The sequence below is a fragment of the Ostrinia furnacalis genome, unplaced genomic scaffold (genome assembly GCF_004193835.3).
Source record: "Ostrinia furnacalis isolate ACB-3 unplaced genomic scaffold, ASM419383v2 OfSCF0802, whole genome shotgun sequence".
Taxonomy (NCBI): Eukaryota; Metazoa; Arthropoda; class Insecta; order Lepidoptera; family Crambidae; genus Ostrinia; species Ostrinia furnacalis.
The window spans coordinates 644,836-664,549 of record NW_021131041.1 but is presented as its reverse complement, the minus strand read 5'-3'; the positions used below and the strand labels follow the sequence as shown (position 1 = coordinate 664,549).

Below are 19,714 nucleotides of genomic sequence, written 5' to 3'. Positions count from 1 at the left end.
CAGTTAGGCGCTGGATGTAAGCCGCTACCAACCTGGTCAATATGGAAATCATTGGGGGAAGCCTATCTTCAGCAGAATGGACGTCCAATGGCTGAAATGATGATGATGATGAGCCAAACTGACCTTGTAACATTTCTTCACCACAACTTTTAGGCACGCATCACCATATGCCATCCTCAAAATTCTGCTTTTAAACTCTTCTTTATTGATTTCTTTTTCTTCTTCTGTCAAAGAGAATGACGATTCTTCAGATACTGGCTAAATAAAGATAATTTCTATGGTTAATTATTAACTGACAGTAAAATAGTTTAACGTTCATAAGTGCCAAAATACTGGTTTAAATTGAATAAAATATTTTTGATTTTGGTTTTGATAAACAATTAACTTACTTTATTTTTCGATACAATCACTATGGCAGTTTTCTTTGGTCTTGCAGCACTTAATAAGCCATCTTGTCCCCTCATATCACGTTTCGTTTCAACCGGCATGTACTTATGTGCCCTAAGTTGTATAGGTTTCTTATTAACAATTTCATCCCAGATTTTTCCTTGCTGAAAACTTTCTGAGTACACAACTTTTTGAACATTTCTCGCATTGCCTTGAACGTTTTCTTTTGTTGTTAAATACGTTTTACCTCCATCATTTCTTTTATGTTTATGTCTATTGTTACTCTTACTACGATTAGACTTCGCCTTTTCTGTAGTGGTATTAAGGTGTACATTGTCGGAAAAAACCTTATCTGGTACTTTAACTTCATCACTATGTTTATGATCAATATGATCACCATCTTTACCTTTAAAATCATTATCTGAGTCAGTGTCTTGTTCATCTTTTGTTTTTACTGGTTGAGCAGCCTGCAAACTTTGTATAGGTGGTGTTCTATTACTAATTACTTCATTATAATTAGGTTCTTCAGTAGATATCTCAGGTTCTTCTTCTGACATTAACATTTCTGTGCCAGGGAAATTTCTTTTTGTGGGTGGATAAGTTACTTCTATACGTTCATTTTTACTTCTCGGTCTTCTTTTGCTATCTTTATAATTATTATTTTTAAATACCTCATCAATTTCGCTATCTGTCGAATAGTCAGTTTCCAAACTGTTCCCTTTGGACATTTTTTGGAGTTTTTCATAGTTTTTTATCAGCTCTTGCAACACGTTGTTGACTCTGGTGATGTTTTTGATGACTTCTGCGAATATGACGCCTTCTTCTGTTTTGTGTTTGTCATTTTGAATGCTAGTTTTGTTGTTGACGACCTGCAAAAAGATAATTTAATGTACTATCTTATACTCATCGGCAAGAATGCTCCTAAGCTTCTAACCGTTACCAGTGTTTAGAGAAAATATTTTTCATTAGTTCAAAATATTATTGCATATTGCTTAAGTACTAAATATGACATCTCCAGTGACCATATACAACGTGTAACAATCATTGGCTATTTTTTTCACTCGGTGGATAGACGATTTGTTGAAGGTCACTGGAAGCACTTGCTGTCCTGCTGGATGCAAGCAGTGCAGGACCGGTCGTTGTAAAATTCTGTAGAGGAGGTCTTTGTCCAGCAGTGGACGGATTAGGTTGAAGTGACAACTATTTATGAGCTTATAAATATTATACATAATACTGAATAATTTACCAAACCAATATGCGCTAGCAGCAAGACGACCTGGTAATAACACGTCCCAAACAACATTTCAACTAGCGCGTACCATTTGTAAACTTACCGATAAAACAAATTGATTTCCTTTTTTTATGGCTGCAGCTTACCACATCCAAAGGTAAACCAAATTTAATGAAATACAAAACAAACTATGACGTCACTTTAATGTCCTATCATCATGCTCGCTCGGAAAAAACTTTATAGAGATAAACTTTTTATATCTCTTAACCCTTATTAATAAAAGTAGAACTCTGGCTTAAATTGTCATTTAGTATAGAAATGTCATTTTAATCCATGGTTCATCCTAGGTGTAACTCTCACTACATAATATAAAACAAAGTCGCTTTCCCTATGTACTTTTAGATCTTTAGAACAACTTAACGGATTTTATTGCGGTTTTTTTAATAGATACAGTGATTCAAGAGGGAGGTTTATCGCTGATTTTCAATAGATGGAATGATTCAAGAGGAATGTTTATAGGTATAAAACATGCATATTATCGAAGAGAAAATTCTATTGCAACCGTGCAAAGCCGTTGCGGGCCGCTAGTTTTATTAATAATGGGGTTAAAGATTTAGTTGAAGACGAGATTTAACTGTAAATAAATAAAATATTAGTATCTATTTATTTAACTAATTAAAAAATCATCAGAAAACCTCGAATAAAAAAATATTATTTGCAATAAAAATAATAATTGTGTTTTCAGGGCAAAAGTTCCGTGTTGTTTTAATGGAATTTGTATTTTGGAATTATTGCTCAAATAGTTGAGCAACGTAACTTAAATTGACAACGTAACAACGTAAATTGGATAGCCAATTTACGTCATATTTATTTATTCCCTCATCTTGTTCCAGTGGACGAGATTCAAGTGGCCTCGTACAAGATGCTGGGATCGTTATATGCCCTGGGAACTGATGCTACTCTCACCCACGACCGCAAGTACCTCAAGACTGAAATCGAGAGGAACAAGCCTGCTCTGGTATGTTGTTTTGTTCTCTTTAGGGTCCATACACACTTTTCTATAGGATAGTTAAGACGACGATTAGGTATAGCAAAATAAGTAGAGCCAAACTCTAATGGGCGAGGGCAAAGAATAAGGGTTCTATCGCACAGAGACATCCCGTTTTTTGCAAGAACATTTTTGCAGGATGTGTGACGTGTCATGTGACAAACTCCGCCCACCTAAGTTAATGTAGTTGCCTATTTAACTACTTTTATAATACGTGTAAATCAGCCTTATGTACCCATAAACATAAAAACCTAATCCAGTTCTTCCAAAGAAGTTGTGTCTACAGTGTTTAATTGTTGTTGGTTGTCCACCACAGGGCTCCTGCTTAGGAGCGTTCAGCTCGACGTTCCCCGTCGCATTCTTGGAGCCGCATCTCAACAAGCACAATCAGTTCTCACTGCTCAACCGCATCGCTGACCATTCGCTGGAAGCTCAAGGTAAAATACAAACGACAGGAACAAGAAATGAAATAGTAAAATACAAAAGTCAATAAACGTAGACAGACAACAAATAAGTGGGTAATGTACATACTTTCGTATCATAAAAGGCGCACAGTATAAATTGGAACACACGCGTATCCCGACCTGACTTTCAGCGGGTGCCCTATGCAGAGCGCATCAATTTAAAAGCCGTTCAAAATAAACTTTAAATAAAATTAAATACTTTTTTTTATCCACAACGAGGAAGCTCTTGGCCTGTATCTCACCTGATGGTAAGTGATGATCAGGCCCAAGGTGGAAGCGAGCTTTTTTATCATTGTAAATCACTGGATGATCTGATTACATTGCTACACTAAAGTTATTGTTCTCTGAAGCTCAAAAATAAAAATATCCAATTATCGGGCATTAAATAAAAGATTTAAGATAATTTATTTCATCAAAACGAAACATAATTTAGATAACGTTGTTAAATAAATAACTCTTTCCCTACGGTCATAACGGCTAAACAAACATTTCATCTTTACAGACATCATGGCCAAAATGGAGCAATCCATGCCCACATTAGAGACAATCCTAAGCGAGGTGGACCAGTTCGTGGAGTCAGACAAGACCTACAACGAGGCTCCCCACATTATAGACGTGGTGTTGCCATTACTGTGCTCGTATCTACCATTTTGGTGGGCGCAGGGACCGGACAACGTCACCCCTACTGGCGGGTAAGTTTAAATAAGATTATTTTTCATGATATGCCTGGAAAGGATGTGCGCTGTGATAAAATCTTATCGACGATTTTAGGCGCAAACGCGCGTGAAATCGATAAAATGGTGTGATAAATAGCTTATCGCGTCGTACATCCTATCCTACAGGTCGTTTAATCCAAGATCAAGGCTCTAATCTAATAATCTGGGGGCACGGCAGTGCCCCCACCAAGTCGAGCAAAAAAGCGGCACGGCCGTACCATCCTTTTCTCGAAGCAATTCAGGCCATTTTCGACCGCCTGTAACTTCGTTGTGGATAAAACTAGAAGGCTGAATTTTCATTAGCTATGCAGGCATTGTAAAGACACGGTATATTTAAAATTTCATTCAATTTGAACCAGTAGTTTAGGAATTATAACGGGTCAAAGTTACTTAATTTTGTCACTCACTGACTGACTAATTTCTGTTCGGTTTGGTAGGCGGTAGGGCTTGTTCTCGCCTGGTGAGTTGCCAGGCTGCCGCCATCTTATCTAAGGCTGGGTTGCACCATCTTACTTTAACAAACGTCAAAAATCTGTCAAACTCCATATAAAAAACTCCGGTTATCATTATAGTTACGGTCAAAAGGTGAAGCAACGCAGCCTTAGTCTGTCGCCACAACAATAATGTTAACAGCATTGTTGTGTTCCGGCAGTTACAAGGTAAAATAGCCAGTTTCCTACTTTGAGTATTCCGGATGAAGCTCGCTTCCACCTTCGGCCTGATCATCACTTTCCATCAGGTGAGATGCAGACTTTATCACGGTAGCAGATCATCATCAACAGTTCTGAGGAGCTGCTAAGGGATTCCTTCCTGCCTTTAGCTGAAAGAGTCAGGAAGAGGACCGATACTATGTTCCATAAGGAGGAGAGCTTGCGAGGGTTCATCAAGGTAAGAAGATTGCATTGACTACTTTAGACTGCCGTTATGGTCTAGTAGTAAGATCACCTGTCTCACACCCAGAGGTCCCGGGTTTGATTCCCAGTGGGTCCAAAAGTTCGCCTGGGTTGTTGCCAGGCTGTCACCATCTTATCTAAGTCTGTCGCCACAACAATAATGTTAACAGCATTGTTGTGTTCCGGCAGTTAGAGGTAAGATAGCCAGTTCCTCTGTGGTTGAGGATTCCGGGTGAAGCTCGCTTCCACCTTCGGCCTGATCATCACTTTCCATCAGGTGAGATGCAGGCTTTATCACGGTAGCAGATCATCATCAACAGTTCTGAGGAGCTGCTGAGGGATTCCTTCCTGCCTCTCGCTGAAAGAGTCCGGAAGAGGACCGATACTATGTTCCATAAGGAGGAGAGCTTGCGAGGGTTCATCAAGGTAAGAAGACTGCCTCTATGGTCTAGTAGTAAGACCACCTCTCTCACACCCAGAGGTCCCGGGTTTGATTCCTAACAGGGGCCTAATTTCTGTTCGGTTTGGTAGGCGGTAGGGCTTGTTCTCGCCTGGTGAGTTGCCAGGCTGCCGCCATCTTATCTAAGGCTGGGTTGCACCATCTTACTTTAACAAACGTCAAAAATCTGTCAAACTCCATATAAAAAACTCCGGTTATCATTATAGTTACGGTCAAAAGGTGAAGCAACGCAGCCTTAGTCTGTCGCCACAACAATAATGTTAACAGCATTGTTGTGTTCCGGCAGTTACAAGGTAAGATAGCCAGTTTTCTACTTTGAGTATTCCGGATGAAGCTCGCTTCCACCTTCGGCCTGATCATCACTTTCCATCAGGTGAGATGCAGGCTTTATCACGGTAGCAGATCATCATCAACAGTTCTGAGGAGTTGTTGAGGGATTCCTTCCTACCTCTCGCTGAAAGAGTCAGGAAGAGGACCGATACTATGTTCCATAAGGAGGAGAGCTTGCGAGGGTTCATCAAGGTTCGTTACTTAAAATCTAAGATATCCACTGCTGGACAATGGTCTTTCTCAAGGATTTCCATAGCGATTGGTCCTGCGCTGCCCGCATCAAAGTGCTTCCTCCGATATTCGCCTGATCGTCGGGCCGTATTGATAGAATAATAGAAAGTTCTGTACATAGACCGTCAGTCGATATAATAATTGACTGGCATATGACAGTACTCTGGGTCGACAGGCAACGTCTTGGTAAAAATTACTACTTTGTCTTGGTAAAAAAAGGCAAGGCTTTGTTCCAATAGTAACTTTGAAACTGTGTGATTGTTGAAATTTTAAAAGTGCGAACTTAGTTTAAATTTGACTCCCTAACATAGATGGTAGAGTATCATCGGCAAATCAAGTAGCTAAATACTATCTTAAGCAGTCACAATAAGTGCTATATTGCAATGTAATTTTATGCCTTCCTGTACATTGTTTATTACCTTCCAGTCCTCGACCGACGACACATCCCAAGTGGAGTCCCAAATCCAGGAAGACTGGCAGCTGTTGGTCCGTGATATCTACTCCTTCTACCCTCTGCTCATCAAGTACGTCGACCTGCAGAGAAACCATTGGCTGAGGAATAACGTTCCAGGTAAGCAAAAAATCTTACTCAGTGCAAAAAAAATCATCTCAAATCATCAACCAAATCTTGTGTAATCACAGTCCAGTTTTTCTGTGGAAAAGGGCGCATAGAACACTTTTACACGTCCTAAATCCCAACCCTATCACTGTTTTCGAGAATATTCGCTGGGTGCGAAGTACTAGGTGGGGGTAACATAATCTATCGCAGCGCTCATGGTGGTCAAAAGTAGAAATAATGTAAGCTCTGTCATCAGATGTACCTGTCAATGGCAAAGCGATTCTACGTAATACGTTTTAATATCATTAATTAATCGCATGAATAGGGTCCTACTGGGAACTTAAATAAAAGAGTGGACTGTATTTCGATAGGGCTGGTTTAATAGCCGTTTACAATTTGGAAATAACTAGACTATACAACGTGGTAGTACAAAAATGAGTCACAGTAGTTGTTGTGCACAGATGTTTGCCTTATGATGAGAGCGTGAATTATTGAACTCTGCCCTTGTTTTCTTCTTAATTCTTCTACATCTCGGACATGTCCAGCCAATAGCAACAACTTTCCTTTAAATACGGTTTGTGGTTGGAATGATATTGTAACACTCACAAACCCAGTCTTCAAAACGATACTCATTTCGATCTGAAAACGATATTTAATTTATTACTAGCGATACAGGAACATTTAAATATATATATTTACTGTTATATAATGAAACCGTTAAAGTAGCTTTTTCTTGGTATTACATGGATCTCACAACTTTTTACCGTAGAACAACTGAGTTGCGAGACTTGGTTTTTTTTGACAAGTATTGTTTTTGATGGGATCTAATTGAGTAGAAGCAAATGGAGAATTTGGTTTAACTCTCCATGCCCTAGCCAAACGGATTTTAGAGTAATTATGTTAGCATTTGTCTCTGTGACATTTTACAACAAAAGGCAAAAAGCAGCTTGGAGTGAACTGGATGCATGTAGCAAGGGACAGAAGTTGGTGGAGGGTTGAAGAGGAGGCCTATGTTCAAATACGAACCCCCTAAAGGCTGTTATAGATAGATAGATTCAAAAAAGAGGCATTAAGTAGGTCTAGGTATCTGTTTGCGATAAACTTAAAACCAACTGACTACATTCACGTAGTTTTCACAAATAGAAAGAGGTATATTTCTGTGACAGAACGATATTTATATTCACGCGGGCTAAGACACTGGCAAAAGCTAGTCTTTATACTTTTTTACGTTATTTCAGAAACCACGTCACAATGGTGACAGCAGAACATATGAACCAACTGCTCAAGAACGTTCTGAAACTCATCAAGAAGAACATCGGCAACGAGAGCGCGCCATGGATGACTCGCATCGCGACGTATACCCAGCAGATCATCATCAACAGTTCTGAGGAGTTGTTGAGGGATTCCTTCCTGCCTCTCGCTGAAAGAGTCAGGAAGAGGACCGATACTATGTTCCATAAGGAGGAGAGCTTGCGAGGGTTCATCAAGGTAAGAAGACTGCCTCTATGGTCTAGTAGTAAGACCACCTCTCTCACACCCAGAGGTCCCGGGTTTGATTCCTAACAGGGGCAAAATTTCTGTTCGGTTTGGTAGGCGGTAGGGCTTGTTCTCGCCTGGTTAGTTGCCAGGCTGCCGCCATCTTATCTAAGGCTGGGTTGCACCATCTTACTTTAACAAACGTCAAAAATCTGTCAAACTCCATATAAAAAACTCCGGTTATCATTATAGTTACGGTCAAAAGGTGAAGCAACGCAGCCTTAGTCTGTCGCCACAACAATAATGTTAACAGCATTGTTGTGTTCCGGCAGTTACAAGGTAAAATAGCCAGTTTCCTACTTTGAGTATTCCGGATGAAGCTCGCTTCCACCTTCGGCCTGATCATCACTTTCCATCAGGTGAGATGCAGGCTTTATCACGGTAGCAGATCATCATCAACAGTTCTGAGGAGCTGCTGAGGGATTCCTTCCTGCCTCTCGCTGAAAGAGTCAGGAAGAGGACCGATACTATGTTCCATAAGGAGGAGAGCTTGCGAGGGTTCATCAAGGTTCGTTAGTTTAAATCTAAGATATCCACTACTGGACAATGGTCTTTCTCAAGGATTTCCATAGCGATTGGTCCTGCGCTGCCCGCATCAAAGTGCTTCCTCCGATATTCGCCAGATCGTCGGGCCGTATTGATAGAATAATAGAAAGTTCTGTACATAGACCGTCAGTCGATATAATAATTGACTGGCATATGACAGTACTCTGGGTCGACAGGCAACGTCTTGGTAAAAATTACTTCTTTGTCTTGGTAAAAAAGGCAAGGATTTGTTCCAATAGTAACTTTGGAACTATGTGATTCTTGAAATATTAGAAGTTTGACAGATGTGATTAAGTCAAATGCAAACTCAATTTTCAACTTTAAAAAAGTATCGTAAGACGAGGTATGTGAATACATAAAAAGTTAAGAAACCCTCATGTAGATAGTACTGTAACGTCATAGATTGCGAGTGCGGTCAAACACTTGCCTTGTTCTACATAAAAGTCATAATAAGTGGATTCCGAAGAAAATAGCTATTCTCATGTATTAACACTGTTTATATATTACAGTCTTCAACCGACGACACATCCCAAGTGGAGTCCCAAATCCAGGAAGACTGGCAGCTGTTGGTCCGCGATATCTACTCCTTCTACCCTCTGCTCATCAAGTACGTTGACCTGCAGAGAAACCATTGGCTGAGGAATAACGTTCCAGGTAAGCAAAAAATCTTACCCGGTGCAAAAAAAAAGTCATCTCAAATCATCAATCAAATCTTGTGTGATTACACGACAGTCCAGTTTTTCTGTGGAAAAGGGCGCATAGAACACTTTTACACGTCCTACATCCCAACCCAACCCTTTCATTGTTTCGGGAAAACAATACAGGGTGGAATTTTGTAATGCTACCTGGAGGGAAAGTACTCTTAATACTGTAGATAGAAAATTTTACTGAAAGAAAACATTCCTTTATTTTTAAAAAGAATTTTCTGTACATAATTAAAATAATTTAAGATTTCATGGTTTTCCTTTCATTTGATTTATCAAGTTTGTTAGAGGGATTTCATCCTTATACTTAACCCTAACGATCGATGTAATAAAAATACAGGGTGTTTTTAACAGATTTTATTTGGTTCGATTCCCGGGTGAGGCTAGCAAATTTTTGGAAATCTTTGAATGCAGTTCTATTTCTTTTCAAAAATAAAGGAATGTTTTCTTTGGATTTTTTTTCTATCTATAGTACCTATAAAGAGTCCTACTTTCCCTCCAGGTGGCATTACAAAATTTCACCCTGTATAGGCCAGTGCTCTGAAGAAGCACAGAAACTCAGTCATTAATGTCAGCCTTTTTAGGGTTTCCAATTATTACTGCAAACACATCTTAGACCAAGAGGAAGTAAAGCATCATCATTTAGTAATTTTATTAATATCTTCTTTTCTCTTACAGAGGCTGAAGAATTATACAACCACGTAGCAGAAATATTTAACATCTGGTCGAAATCGCAATACTTCCTCAAGGAGGAGCAGAACTTCATTTCTGCCAACGAAATCGACAACATGGTGAGACACAAAACTAGGTCTTATAGCAACTGGCATAATATGTATTAATATTGTACATCACACGTATTAATATTTTTCACGGCCATTATATTTGTCCACATAGAATTGATTCATATTTTCTGTACCCATAGAATTGATTCATATTGTTCATCTACAATTTTCGCCCATTTATTAGTTCATATTTTAATGTTCTTTCAGTTCAAAAAGAAGTTAAGCCTTTACTTCAAATAAATAGAGTGCACTTTTCTTAGTGGGTATGAAAAGTCAAATCCAACTTCTATATTCAAACGATTCTGTCAAACGTCAAAATCGAAACTAATAATTCAATTGAAAGTAGCTCCCTCCTAACAATGTCATAGCTAGGACTGTCCAGTGCTGGACAACTTTACAAATGGTGACAAATATGGCAATCGAACTTATATGCTGCCTAAAAAGAATACCATTATTTAAATTCAATACTTATTTTCACATCATCTACGCACTTTTAAATACACCCTATATTCCACCCACTTGTCAAATTATCTCAGTGTCATACTTAACATCACATCTCAGAACAAATTAATACGACACTACCACCTGTACAATATGAATCAACCTTCATTTATTTGTGTTCATTTGTTTCGTTTTCATTTACTTTGCGTTCGTAGGTGCTGATTATGCCCACAGCGACTAGACGGGTGACAACAGTTGTAGAGGGCGCGCCGCAAGGTGGCGGTAAAGTAAGTTGGACAAAATGTCTACAGATTTGCCCACGCTTTTTGGTCTTGGATTTTGTAATACACTAACCCTGGGTTGCACCATCTTAGTCTAACTATAACAAAACTCAAAAGTTTACGGGACTATTCCCACCTCTCGTTCCCACCGCTGCAACTCCTGTGTAGCCAGGATCTACAGCTTGACCGCCAATAAAAACCCAACGAGTGAAGGCCAAGATTGTCTCGGGAACGTCAAAAGTCTGTCAAACTCCATACCGGTTAAAGTTATAGTTACGGTTAAAGTTAAGGTGATGTAACTCAGTCTAATTTTCTTACAGGATCATGACATTGGACGCTCATGTTTACTCATAGAAATGTGCATTGTCATTTTCGCATAATTTCAGCCAAGCCTTCGGCACACGAGAAATAAGACTACATACGTAGTTTTAAACATAGGTCTTTTGATATAAAAATCAATTTAAAAATGAAAAATAGAATAAAAAGAATGTAGCCAATGATTGGTCTGAGAACTTAAATATTGCAATCAATATTAATGACAGGCTTTAATTTATATTCAAGCTTACGCTTGACAGACGTGTGTCAAACTATGTACACACATGTTTGTGCAAACTTTTCTAACACATTTTACTCTTTGCGATACGACTTCCCAGTTTTTTTAAACTGAATGATCGTAATTTAACTTTAATATTATTCTAAACTCTTAGGACCGATTTTTTATACACACAATAATTTTAATTAACGCTAAAAGTACTAAATAGTAATTATGCTTATCTTGAATACGCTTTTACGGAATGGCCTTAAATACTTACTTCTTTAATATTACTAAATACTTTTTACAATACTTAACCTTTTAAAACTAATTTGCTAATAGATAGTTAATTTTCCAATAATATATCAACTATATTTATATTTTGTATATCTTACGATATAATATCAATGATATAATATTGCTAAAGTATGTTTTTCGGTTCTATTTTTCAAACTTATGCATGTTATATACCTACCTACTTCGTTTTTGAATACATACATAATTATGACGAACAAATTCTTAGTGTTTTTTTCTTCTTTTTATAACACAGTAAATTGTGAAACAATTTCAAATAAAGAGGGAGAAATGAGGTATTTTCACTCTGGAAATCTTTGGGGACCAAAATAAATCAATTGACGGAATTTCCTGCTACAGCTCAAAATTTGAGCGGAATGCAGATATAAAGTACATGAGTGTGAAAAGGATGGAGTTCTAATTCAATACTCAAACTAATGCAACTTCTGTAACTTGCAGAAGAAGAAGAAACATCGTGACAAGAAGAGGGACAAGGACAAGGAAGTGCAAGCGTCTCTCATGGTGGCGTGTCTGAAGAGACTGCTGCCAGTCGGACTGAATCTCTTCGCTGGCAGGGAGCAGGAGTTGGTGCAGCACTGCAAGGACCGCTTCTTGAAGGTAAGAATAGAATACGCATTTATTTATTTATTTATTAATTAGGGACATCAACAGCTTACAGATTTCAATGTAACATTAGACACTTAACACTAAGGAAAGCCAATAACAGATATCCACGCAGTAACTTAGTTTAAATTTTGTCTGTGTACAAACAAACATTTGTGAAGAGAAGCTGAGATAAGTCACATAATTTTATTAGTCTTATTACAAACATTTTACAATTAAACTTGTAAAATATTTGCAAAAAAAAACAGTGCTCATAACCTATTAAATTATACTATAATTACATTCCACATTGTTATTAACCATTTACTCGAACGCCAAATGGAGGGAAGCACAGCAAAGAGCGAGGTTAAGCGCTGTCATCAACCTTATCACACAGACAAGGTTGAGCAACGGTTTCTGCGACATGAAATTGATGGTGTTGCATAGTCATCTTTACATAGTATAAAACAAAGTCGCTTTCCGCTGTCTATCCCTATCATATGTATGCTTATATCTTCAAAACTACGCAACGGATCTTGATGCGGTTTTTTTAATTAGTTATTAGATTAAGATATTCAAGAGGAAGGTTTTTATGTAAGTAAGTATAACATATTGCACTTGTGCGAAACACGGGCGGATCGTTAGTTAATTATTAAGACATTAATAAACAGAGGAAATAATACCTTTTTACGGTGTTTCGTTATTGATAATTTGAATTTTTATTTGTTTTTTGAAGTGTTCCTTACTTCCAATGAAAGGGTCTGCTGCACAAAATATTTTTTTGTAAAGATTGAGAATCCTGTTCACTATANCTAGTTGACATGTCTTCTCTAGTACGTAGTACATTATAACTCAATGATACATCGCTACAAATTCATACACGCTGTCTGGTCGCCATCGCCATCGTCATCGTGCACGCCGGCTGCACGCGTTGGTCTGGTCTAACCTTAAGTTCAGAGATTTTTCATAGGTTGTTTGTTCTATTTACTTATTTGATTAGGCTGTAACAGTAGACAACACAGGATTCCTGAGGGCAATTAACTAATTTGAAGGCATTCTAGGAATATCTGGGACTTCAATCGGATAATTTAGCCACAGTCGACCACATAAGCTACACGTTGTGGTAAGTAAATAGATGCTGCTATAAAAATGTATAATATGTAAAGTTTATGCGCTTTAAACTATTCATTTTAGGTGCGCCTCAAAACGATTGGAGGAATAGTTTAGGTGCGCTTTATTAGTGCGCCTCAAAATGAGTGCGCTTCGAGAAATGCCTCGAACCTATACACAACTAAGTTTTCAATCACTGCGCTTAAACGTCTCACAAAACACGTCCTATGTCACCAGCGACCATTAAATAATACATTTTCTATTGTGTCCATTTTCATTCAATAGTTAAAGATTTAAGCAAAAAGTTACGTCACCATTTTGTGCTAAATCAAAAAGGAAAGCTACCAAAAACGCCATTTCATTTACGGCACCTTTTCTCAAAGATTTTCCTCTAAACCTGCAGTTTTTACCGGTAAAACTGGGTAAAACCGGTAAGGCAGCAATTAGTTTAGCGTAATCCTGAACGTAGTTTCAGAGTTAATTGTGAAATACCGGTTGGAAAATCGATAACCGGTTTTCGTTGAATTTCATTGAAGTTGGCTTGTATACAGGGTGTTAGGTAAATGAGTATATGAGCCGACACTAGCCCATGTTAACATGGTCATATAAATGGTATGGTGAAGTCAGAAAATTGATATCTTCATTTTAATTATTTTATTTTTCATACAAATCGGATTTTATAAAATTAATTTTGTATGAAAATTAAAAAAAAATAAATGATGATATCCTGACTTCACCATACCATTTATATGACCATGTTAACATGGGCTAGTGTCGGCTCATATAGTCATTTACCTAACACCCTGTATACGGAAAATGTGTACAGTAGGTACTTATTGTTTTACCGATACTTAGAGATGTGATTGTTTATTTTGAGATGATTGAAGCATTTAATTCGAACAGTCTTGAAAATCATAGTTATCAGTCAAGATCATGCTCGTACCTATTTAATTGTCTAGAAGAATGGTCTACTGCTCACTCAGGATGTTAGGCTACTGATACGAAGATGATATTTCTCAAAACAGAAAATACATTCACAAGTTGAGTAGGACTAGTACTCACTTATGAGCTGATACCCGCTGCTATTTGCCTGCAATCACACCTGCTGTGGGCTGAGAAATGTATGAAAATTTTAGTTTTTGAACGCTGTTCAATCCGTCATACATTTAATGTCATTTTTTGTTTGATGAATTTACGGCCCTGTAAGTGACTTCAACAAATCCAATCAAGATTTTTTGAATTGAAATCTTTGGCGCGAACATCGTTAACCAAAAAATGCTCATAGCAATTTATTAAACGGAAAATTGACAATATCAAGTAAATGTAATCAGTGCGCCGTTAAAATCAATAACTTAAGCTTCGTTCCACGATTCAGTTAAATTAAGCCGGACGTTATTCGAAACTACCCCAAAAATCCAATAAACCAGTGATTATAAAACGCGGTCAGCCCTTTATTCCAAAGTCAATACAGTTGAAGGGACGCCTATTTATCGATAAAATGGTTATCGATAACTCCAATGGAAATTGGTCCAATGCTTGAGTTCGACCCCCGCCCTTTTTAAAAAATCCACGAGCATTTTAAAAAATCCTTTTTATTACAAACGTAATTAAATGTTTGTTGTCACAGATAAATATCGGAAAATCCAAACAAGTAAAACCAGCGTAACGATTCTTAATTCGGCATGGATGGGGCACACTGAAAACTAGCGTCATGGCCTTCCCTACCGTGGGCCACGGCATATGCTGAGTGGAATCCCATTGACATGGGCATCACTGTTGCGACAGGATAGCACTACTCAGTTCACTTTTTATTTCCTTTTAATATTATGTTTATTGTATGTGTTATTTCTGTCTTTTTTTCCGTATACCTTCTTTGTCCTTAACTAAGTGATGTTCATCGTAATAAATGTTTATTTCTATTCTTTCTAATTTTTCAGGAAGTTCATTCACAAATCGGCTAGTGAATTGACGTTTTATCGATATTTTCCGGTATCGATGTGGCGCATCACTACGCATAATGAGTCGCCGCTATCCCGCCAAAATAACTCGATTACAACATAAACTCGATTTAAACGACCCAAAACACATTATCATAAAATATTGCCATTTCGGCCAAAACAGAAATCCTTGGTTGACTAAGCCTAGCTTTTCCCGCGACTTTGTCCGTGTCGAAAATTTATTTTTATTAATTAAGTTACTTCTGCAATTCGGCAAAATTTAACCTTGGGTACCTACTATTTGGGTAGATATTTGGTTGGTGGTCGAGCTGTAGATCCTGGCTACACAGGAGTTGCAGTGGTGGGAACGAGAGGTGCGAATAGTTCCGTTCTGCAGTTGGGCCTAAAATACATGTAAAAGCACTTTTTAAAAGCCTAATTGCTAAAAAATTGTAGGTACACATTAATCAGAGTAATAAATTAACTCCATGAATGAACAGAGCGTATTGAGTAGCGTCCTGCGTTCCCACATCATTGCCCAATACAATTAACAATAGGAAACAATAGTTATACTGTTCCTTGTATGTGTCGGCGGCTGAGCCCGCCAGTTTTATTTTAGTCGCAATTACACCTTTAAAGAAATCACATGTTTTACTGTTCCAACCTTCTGACGTACGTTTTGTGGACTCAACAGTAATATACCTGAACATAACGTATATCAATATAATTACGTACATCGGGTATATAAAAATAACGTACATTGGTGACCCCGACGTACCTACTGTCAGTCGGTAAACTCATTGAAAATAGAAAGGAAGTAATATTCAGAAACAAGAAGGTACTGATCATAGCAAACAACAGAAAAGTTTATGAAGGCAACAAGACAGGTCTACTGTATACATTTATATTGCAATTACCAGAGAACAATTGTGCTAACCTAGTACAAGAGAAAGATGACAATTTATGGCACAAGAGAATGGGACATATGTGCAGGAAAAATCTAGCAATATTGAGATTACCATACAGCAAAGAAACATGTGAAACTTGTATGAAAAATAAAGCCACAAGATTACCTTTCAAAACCCTAGATAGAACAAGATCAAGCAAAGTGGGTGACTTGATACACACTGATATATCTGGACCAGCCAGAGTGCCTACAAAAGAAGGCTACAGATATTTTCAAGTAATTGTTGACGACTACTCTCATTTTACTCAAACTTACTTACTGAGAAACAAATTTGAAGCAACTCAAAAACTGATAGAATTCATTAAAGAAACACCCTATCAGAACTTGTGTTTCTTTAATGAAAAGACCGATAGTTAGCGAGATAAGCATTTATTATTCGGGTTCTTACACAGACACATCTTATTCGTACATAGCCGGAAGAGGGAAGAACGTTCTACCGGAAACAGTTAACTTTTTAATATTTAATACACTTCCAAAGATAATATAATCCTAACACTCCNTATTACACACGTACTGATTGTAACTGGTCTACGAGTTTTAATTTTATTCCTGAATCCCGTAAAAATCAGTCAAGATATACAACAAATAGTTAAAGATTTAAGCAAAAAGTTTCGTCACCATTTTGTGCTAAATCAAAAAGGAAAGCTACCAAAAACGCCATTTCATTTACGGCACCTTTTCTCAAAGATTTTCTTCTAAAACTGCAGTTTTTACCGGTAAAACTGGGTAAAACCGGTAAGGCAGCAATTAGTTTAGCGTAATCCTGAACGTAGTTTCAGAGTTAATTGTGAAATACCGGTTGGAAAATTGGTAACCGGTTTTCGTTGAATTTCTTTTAAGTTGGCTTGTATATGTCACCGTAAAATTGTGAATTCCGTCAGATTATAATCTGACGTAGTTAAATTACAACCTAACCTAACCCACTGTTAGTTTAACGCGTTATATTAAAAACTGACAGAGTTCACAATTTCACGTTGACATCCCAACTAATCCAAACTAATATTATAAATGCGAAAGTAACTCTGTCTGTCTGTCTGTCTGTCTGTCTGTTACGCTTTCCCGCTTAAACCTCGCAACCGATTTTGATGAAATTTGGCACAGAGATAGTTTGAGTCCCGGGAAAGAACATAGGATAGTTTTTATCCCGATTTTTGAAACAGGGACGCGCGCGATAAAGTTTTTCTGTGACAGACAAAATTCCACGCGGGCGAAGCCGCGGGCGGAAAGCTAGTATGTATATACGGAAAATGTGTACTTACAGTATTATTTTACCGATAGAACTGTGATTGTTTATTTTGAGATGATTGAAGCATTTAAGAACAGTCTTGAAAATCATAGTTATCAGTCAAGATCATGCTCATCTAGAAGAATGGTCTACTGCCCACCCCAGGATGTTAGGCTACCTACATGAAGGTGATAGTTGAGTAGTACTCACTTATGAAGACCGGACGACGCCGCGAGCCGCCAGTCTGCTTGTGACCACGGCTGCAGCATCGCAGCCAAAACGTCAAGCCGTGAGTACATAATGTAACTCATTAATAGAAGTCGCGTTAAGACCCGTGTCTTACTATTTTAGTTGAAATGGAATGCGAAAGTTTAAAATCTTTTAATATACTCACTTATGAGCTGATACTTGAGCTTATGTACATGATGTTAAGTGAAATGAAATCTACAGCCCTGTAAGTGACTTCAACAAATCCAATCAAGATTTTTTGAATTGAAATCTTTGGGGCGAACATCGTTAACCAAAAAAAAGGCTGATAGCAATTTATTAAACGGAAAATTGACAATATCAAGTAAATGTAATCAGTGCGCCGTTAAAATCAATATCTTAAGCCTTGTTCCACGATTCAGTTAAATTAAGCCGGACGTTATTCGAAACTACCCCAAAAATCCAATAAACCAGTGATTATAAAACGCGGTCAGCCCTTTATTCCAAAGTCAATACAGTTGAAGGGGCGCCTATTTATCGATAAAATGGTTATCGATAACTTCAATGGAAATAAGTAGGTCCAATGGTTGAGTTCGACCCCCGCCCTCGTAAAACTCATTTATTTTTGCAAATAGGCTTTTAAAAAGCACTTCTACACACACACACACTTAGATGTTTAAAAAGGAAATCAGTTTTTCGGAGGACAAGTCAAGGTGGGTCCGATTGAACTATCTTAGTCTCAGTTATTACGATAAAAAAAAGCACATGGATTTTACAAGAAAAGCCCAACGCGACGCGGTAACGGCGGTTTGAGCATCGAACTGCCACTCTTACCGTAAACATCTCCGCTAGGAGAAGCCAAGTTTAGCCAGGCACGAGTATTTAAACTCCTTTTAATTACTTATGTAATGAAATGTTTTTTGTCACAGATAATTACCAAAAAAATCCAAGCAAGTGGATTCTTATATTTCTCAGGTAGTTCTTTCACAAAACGGCTAGTGAATTAATGTTTCATCGATATTTGCCGGTATCGATGTGGCGCATCACTACGCATAATGAGTCGCTATCCCGCCAAAATAACTCGATTACAACATAAACTCGATTTAAACGACCCAAAACACATTATCATAAAATATTGCCATTTCGGCCAAAACAGAAATCCTCGGTTGATTAAGCCCAGCTTTTCCCGCGACTTTGTCCGTGTCGAAAATTCATTATTTTATTATTCGGCCAAATTCGACCTACTGCTTGGGTTTTTTGTTGGCGGTCAAACTGTAGATCCTGGCTAGTAACACAGGAGTTGCAGTGATGAAAACGCGAGGTGGGAATAGTCCCGTTCTGCAATTCTGCCTAAAATATAATGTGGAAGCATTTTTTAAAAGCCTTTTCTAATCATTAGTTTTTTACATTGCAGAATTAGCCAAGACCTGGAGCGAGATCAAACGCGAAGCTCAAGACCAACTGCGATGGAGGACGCCCTCTGCCCCATCTAGGGGACATAGGACCTTAAGTCAAGTAAGTCAAGAATAATTATAGCATACCTAATATAAAAAGTTGTTGACCAATTTCCCAAACATAAAGTTAAAGTTATAAATTCGTGCGATAAGTCTGTGACAGTCTGAAATTCAGGTCAAAAGCTATAGCATCGAAACTGTAATTTACCTTTACTTAACTTACTAAGAACAAACATACAGACATTTTTAATTTTTAATTATTATTCAAAGGAGAATTACTCGTACTTTGGATTTGAACACAAATAATCTCCTTTAGAATACATTGGTGTTGGCTTAAATTTACAATGGACTTTATAATAATTTAGAACATCGAAATTATTTTGGTAAAGTGGCTGAATTTGTAATTCTCTGGTAAGTAAGAATAAAACATCAAGGTAAATACTGCACCTTATTTATTACATTTGTTATAGCTGTGCCCGCGACTTCGTACGCGTAAAAATAGTTTGAATAATATTTCATGTTTTTGCAACATTTTTCTTTACTGCTCCGCTCCTATGGACTGTAAGGTGATGTTAAATAGCCTAAAGCCTTCCTCGATGAATGGGCTATCCAAGACAAAAATAAAAATGAGCTATCCAACAAAAAATATTTTTTCAAATCGGTACAGTTCCTGCGATTAGCATGTTCAAACTCTTCAGCTTTATAATAATTAGTGTTAAGATAAAAAAAAAGTACGATTTTGCAACATAAAAAAAAATTACTTAAAATATTAGTCA

At 37.6% G+C, this 19,714-nt stretch overlaps 1 protein-coding gene across 1 annotated transcript in view; it reads left to right on the top strand.

Annotated features, from left to right (window-relative positions):
• The window catches only part of LOC114350173 (ryanodine receptor-like), a 31,553-nt gene extending 16,739 nt beyond the window's left edge, over nucleotides 1–14,814 (top strand). The window contains exons 15-23 of the mRNA XM_028300850.1: nucleotides 2,512–2,636; nucleotides 2,983–3,103; nucleotides 3,633–3,822; nucleotides 7,558–7,807; nucleotides 8,911–9,055; nucleotides 9,784–9,896; nucleotides 10,544–10,615; nucleotides 11,895–12,053; nucleotides 14,776–14,814. Coding sequence (XP_028156651.1) covers nucleotides 2,512–2,636; nucleotides 2,983–3,103; nucleotides 3,633–3,822; nucleotides 7,558–7,807; nucleotides 8,911–9,055; nucleotides 9,784–9,896; nucleotides 10,544–10,615; nucleotides 11,895–12,053; nucleotides 14,776–14,814 — 1,214 coding nt within the window. The remainder of the gene's footprint in view (nucleotides 1–2,511; nucleotides 2,637–2,982; nucleotides 3,104–3,632; nucleotides 3,823–7,557; nucleotides 7,808–8,910; nucleotides 9,056–9,783; nucleotides 9,897–10,543; nucleotides 10,616–11,894; nucleotides 12,054–14,775) is intronic.
• The last annotated feature ends 4,900 nt before the right edge of the window (nucleotides 14,815–19,714 follow it).